Source organism: Saccostrea cucullata, unplaced genomic scaffold, assembly GCF_032062105.1.
Source record: "Saccostrea cucullata isolate Sc308-1 unplaced genomic scaffold, CSIRO_AGI_Scuc_v1 ctg4533, whole genome shotgun sequence".
In the NCBI taxonomy this organism is placed as follows: domain Eukaryota; kingdom Metazoa; phylum Mollusca; class Bivalvia; order Ostreida; family Ostreidae; genus Saccostrea; species Saccostrea cuccullata.
In genome coordinates this window covers 1-6,102 of record NW_026921901.1, presented here as the reverse complement: position 1 = coordinate 6,102, position 6,102 = coordinate 1, and the positions used below count along the sequence as shown (strand labels likewise).

At 35.9% G+C, this 6,102-nt stretch overlaps 1 protein-coding gene across 1 annotated transcript; it reads right to left on the bottom strand.

The window, feature by feature from the left end:
- Nucleotides 1-1,267: 1,267 nt before the first annotated feature.
- LOC134260874 (protein amalgam-like) lies at nucleotides 1,268-5,803 on the bottom strand (the record flags this gene model as incomplete). The annotated part of the gene is made up of 4 exons (XM_062743399.1): nucleotides 1,268-1,440; nucleotides 1,774-1,947; nucleotides 2,135-2,244; nucleotides 5,620-5,803. Coding segments are annotated over 4 exons (581 nt in total), but the record flags the coding sequence as incomplete, so codon positions are not given.
- Nucleotides 5,804-6,102: the final 299 nt, after the last annotated feature.

The following is a 6,102-nucleotide window of genomic DNA, read 5'->3' as shown; positions in this document are numbered from 1 at the left end:
AAACTCATTCTAATAGCTTGTCAAAAAAGCAAGCCATTCTCACTATAATATACTAGTAACAATTGATATATGGAATACTACTCACATAATTGGATATCGAGCATAATGTATATACATCATAACAGTTAATTGGAATGCATTGCATTAGCAAAAGATAGTCACTTCGAACACACGCAATTATTCACTGACCATGATTCATCAAGATCCATATTGACGCTTGGCTATACAACAACAGGTGGTTCCGCTTCCTAAACTAAACGTTGTATTCGTTGATTACTTTGTCAGCAGAAAAAATTCCATTATAGGTCACATATGCATACCTCAGTAAATCCATTTCATTTAAATATTTTTTGGCTTTTTACTTTGATTTCATGTTGTTATAATTCCAATTTTAATTTTATTCATTGATTCCCTATGTTTTGATTGGACGAGAACAAATTCAAGAAAAGTTTACACTTCGATGAATTTTTCAATCAGAACTACTTTCTTGACCTTGCTTCTAGGCTGTTGTAAAAACAATGAAAACAGATACTTCCAGTCCGTTTTAGCAAAAATTATGATTACAAGAAACTTGAAATTAAAAAAAGTGAAACAGGAGATAAACAAGATTGACAGCGACGGGAATATTATGTTTATGTCACTGTCGGATCACGAGTATGAATTTTAAAAAATCGCTGATCATGCTGTCATTTTCTCGACGTTCCATATCAGCTCAGTTTAAAAGGTTTTTTTTTGATTTCTTAAAAGAAACTTACCTCAGACTCTTGTTATCAGCATCAAATTCATTTGAATATTAATGAATGCTACAGATCCAATATTCTCCTCTTACAATCTTTGATAAACCAGAGCAAATTGAGGACGTCGTTGGTCTGCAACTTTATATATGAGCGTTGTTTCGTTAATGTCAACATGGCCATGGTCAAGGACAAATTATTCTGGAGAATACGCTTATTTACGACATTTGGTGACTTAGACAACATTCAATGAGTTTTTATAAGTTTATTTATTGATTATTTTGACAATTTAAGTTGGATTTTATCGATATTCATCTTGTATACGTTTCTTTGCTGCATAAAGTATTCCTACGCCGTACAAAATAACGGATTGTATGGCGGCCTCAAAGAGAAATAAGTTTAATAATTTTAAAAATTCGTAATTGGAATTACACAACAACAGGTGGTTCCACTTCTTAAACTAAACGTTGTATTCGTTGATTACTTTGTCACAAACTAAATTACATTATAAATACTTCGCACTTTTATTCAGTTTAAATATTTTTGGCTTTTTACTTTGATTTAATGTTTAATTATAACAAACACCATCATTATTACGTTTCTCTCCACATCGAACACACTTGTGCTAACGAAATGATAATTATCTCTGTCCAGAGAACAACCTGTGGGGTACCTTGACCATTTCTTTCATCTCGCGACGTCAAACCTTCAAAATAAAAAGTGTAATACAGAGATAAGTGTGTCATGGCACCCAGTATAAAGCCTGTATAATGTAATATTAATGCATTTACAAAACTGTACTTCTGTCATAGAATAACGACACACTGGTCTCCTTCTCACATAAACTCAACAACAATGCGATCATATGGGAAATCTTCCCTTTTTAGCTCACCTCTTTTTTAGTAATTCTGTATATATTTTCTTTTTAAGCTTGGTTCTTAGGCGTAAACCTTTATTAGTATATACTTTGATTTTTTTAAATGAAATGTTGAACTGCTCAACAGCATAAATATTAGGTGCATCTGTAACAAAGACATACCTTTTTGTCTGTCTAAATCTCGGAAGTCGAATACTTTTGTGTCACCGTTACTTTGTTCTCTGACTTGTGATACAGTTTCTGGGTGAGTTCTTTTAGCTGGATCGGAATTTGTGAGCACCTGTGTTGTTGAAGTAAGGCTACTTGATCTAGGTTTTGGGGTAGGGTTCATCAACTCTACAATCAACATTTAGTACAAATAAAACTGTTTATGGTCGACTTAATCCCAATTTTTTTTCTAACTCTAAAAATACTGTGAATTTTTTTACAAACAAAATATGTTGGTGAACTTATATCTTATCATTATATGACAATCATAAATATTTTTGATTCATCGTAGGTAGGAGATCAATATAAGGCGTACCGTACAGATACATTGATCTCTCGCTTCTTCCATACTTATTGTGCGCTTCACATGTATATTTCCCATAATCCTCCTCACCAATATTTAAAATCCTCAGTGATAGAGTGACTCTGTCAAATTATACAATTATTACACACTATTACGAGAAAAATCCAATTCTCCAAGTAAAGAGCATAAATATTTCAGTAAAATATAATATTTCAGTAATATTTTATATTCAATGATAAAAAACAAATTTCAATATTATTACGCTATCCGGACCGCTATGAAATACGTCCGGTCTATGGGGTATACTCGGGTGAAGTGCGATTTACATAATTGAACGAATTAATTATGCTAATTAATTACGACAATCAGTAAATCGTACATTGTTTCATTCTCTCAATATGGCGTAACTTTACTTGATAAAGAATAATCAAAGAAAAATAACATGTCAAGGATATTTGAAAATATGAATTATGATCTATTATAAATTTTGAAATATTTTAGGACTTATTATCGGGAAAAAATAATTAACAAAGGCGTAAACAATTCATAGTTATGTGGGCTGTTCGAAAGTTGGTGACGCAAATTAACTGTAGAGTTAACACTAAATTGAGAGAATAATCTTGTTTAGTATCATCAGGCATTGGGTCTAGTTTACGTTCATTCTTGTGAAGTCATTCAGTTTGTTAATACCATTAGGTCGGAATGACTTTAATCTGTGCATCCAGAATTTTTCTTTTATTTTTCTCTGAGCGTCTGTCCATCTTGGGTTATGGTCAATCACCACTACTGTCATGTCCTCCCATTTGTGACCCTCAAGGTTGAAATGTTCCCTAACGGGTTCATTGAGTTTTTTGGTTCTAATGGTCGAGCGGTGGTTATTAACTCTCCTGCGGAGATCTCCTGTTTCGCCAATATACTGTTTGGAGCAAACTTTGCAACTGATGAGATAAATGCAGTTGTCACTATGACAGGACAAATTCCCTAGTATTCTGTAGCTGCGGCCTGTAACAGGGCTGTTAAAACTGTCTGTGTCAGTGCTGTGCTTACAAAGAAGACATCTTCTGTCAGAGCAAGTTTTAAAGCCCCCGTTAGGTAATGGGTTGTCCAGTCTGGTTCTTACTACCATGTCCTTTAGGTTCCTTGGGCGTCTGTATGCAGCCAATGGGGGTTCCTTAAAGACCTCTGCCATTCGTTTGTTTGAATGGAGAATTTGTAGGTTCTTTTGAAGGATACCGCTAAGGTTCTTAAGGACGGGATGGTATGTGGTTACCAGAGGGACTCTGCCGCTATTGTCTTTCTCCTTGTAGCGTAATAGGTTTTGCCAGTCATGTCCCGCCATCTCATCAATAGCTGTTTGTACGGTGCGGGCATTGTAGCCTCTTTTGCATAAATGGGACTTAAGAAGACCACTTTGCTCCTGATATAAGGCAGGGGACGAACAGATGCGTCGAATTCTGGTGGTTAGACCCTTAGGCAATCCCTTAGAAGTGTGTGGGGGATGACAGCTAGTGGGCATAAGATATAGGTGGGAGTCTGTGGGTTTGGTGTGGAGACTGAATTCGATTTAACCATCAATCAGGGTAGATGTAGTATCTAGGAATACGTTTTTCGAATTAGATACGTCTACTGTAAATTTGATCGACTGATGAAAGGTGTTGGCAAACGTAATGAATGCCTCGAGGCTCTCGCGACATTCGGCCCACTTCATCTCTATATCGTCAATGAATCGCAACCAGCTATGGGGCCTAAATGGTGCTTGAAGTAACAAGTTGCGTTCCAGTCTGCCCATGAAGACATTAGCATAAGACGGTGCCATTTTCGTACCCATAGCAGTGCCATTAACCTGCAGGTAATGTTCTCCATTTAACATGAAGTTGTTGAACTTGAGAACATGTTCAAGGAGCTTAGCAAGGGACTCGGTAGAAGGGATTGGTATGGATCTACTATCCCAGACTTCTCTACAGGCTTCGATACCCTCATCGTGCGGAATATTGGTGTACAAAGATGTGATGTCCATAGTCACGAGAAGGGTATGATCTGGGAGGCCAGTAGAAGGCGTCTTGTTAATGTAGTCCGTGGTGTCCTTGAGATAGGATGGCAAAGTCTCTACGTGTGGACGGAGATGTAAATCAATGGACGTCAGATCTTTGTGAGAAAGACAATAGCGGCAGGGTCCCTCTGGTAACCACATACCATCCCGTCCTTAAGAACCTTAGCGGTATCCTTCAAAAGAACCTACAAATTCTCCATTCAAACAAACGAATGGCAGAGGTCTTTAAGGAACCCCCATTGGCTGCATACAGACGCCCAAGGAACCTAAAGGACATGGTAGTAAGAACCAGACTGGACAACCCATTACCTAACGGGGGCTTTAAAACTTGCTCTGACAGAAGATGTCTTCTTTGTAAGCACAGCACTGACACAGACAGTTTTAACAGCCCTGTTACAGGCCGCAGCTACAGAATACTAGGGAATTTGTCCTGTCATAGTGACAACTGCATTTATCTCATCAGTTGCAAAGTTTGCTCCAAACAGTATATTGGCGAAACAGGAGATCTCCGCAGGAGAGTTAATAACCACCGCTCGACCATTAGAACCAAAAAACTCAATGAACCCGTTAGGGAACATTTCAACCTTGAGGGTCACAAATGGGAGGACATGACAGTAGTGGTGATTGACCATAACCCAAGATGGACAGACGCTCAGAGAAAAAGCAAAGAAAAGTACTGGATGCACAGATTGAAGTCATTCCGCCCTAATGGTATTAACAAACTGAATGACTTCACCAGAATGAACGTAAACTAGACCCAATTCCTGAAGATACTAAACAAGATTATTCTCTCAATTTAGTGTTAACTCTACAGTTAATTTGTGTCACCAACTCTCGAACAGCCCACATAGCTATGAATTGTTTACGCCTGTGTTAATTATTTTTTTCCGATATTAAGTCCTAAAATATTTCAAAATTTATAATAGATCATAATTCATATTTTAAAATATCCCTGCTATGTTATTTTTCTTTGATTATTCTTTATCAAGTATAGTTACGCCATATTGTCGTAATTAATTAGCATAATTAATTCGTTCAATTATGTAAATCGCACTTCACCCGAGTATACCCCATAGACCGAACGTATTTCATAGCGGTCCGGATTTCTTTCTTTAATAGTGTTCTTAAAAATTTCCAATTCAACATGTAACTAAGTTTGTAAATATATAGGGTTTAGTAGTTTAGTAGTAGTGCTAGTTGTTTTTGTTTTTCTTTTTCCTTTGTTCTTATGACCTTTTAACTTTTTTCTTTGTCCTGAGGAAGGGACAGGGCGTCCCGATAATTTTACAATTTCTATTGTTCGTGTCGTTGGTCATTTTCAGTGCTTTACATATATATATATATATATATATATATATATATATATATATATATATATATATATATATATATATATATATATATATATATATATATATACAATGTCGATAGCAGTTAAGTGCTGTACCTCATCTTGTCATCCCTGTACATATCTGTGTGGTAGTTCCGTCCACTCTGCTGGTCAAATTTGCGATCTCCAAATTTCCAGACATTGACGCCCAGGGGCGATGCAGACACGTCACACTGTAGTACTGTCTCCGTTCCTACTCTCTGGGCCTTTCTGTAATGACTAAGGCTTACTTCCGGTGGAACTGTAACAAGAAAGGCCTGTACATTTTAGTGAAAGATTAAAATGTCATATACTACGGAACCCTGATATTAAATTTGAATTAAAAAAAAAAAATCATTGATATACAATTATTACTGTACAGTTTTATTTCAATTTTTTTTTTGGTTCTTTAGACTTGTATGGCAAGTCTATTTGTATTGTATAATTCTTCATGTGCATTTTAAATTTTTCATTTTAATTGTTTGATTTTCATTTGTATTCTATAATTCTTCATGTGCATTGGAAGTTTTTCCATTTGTATTATATGATTTTTATTTGAAT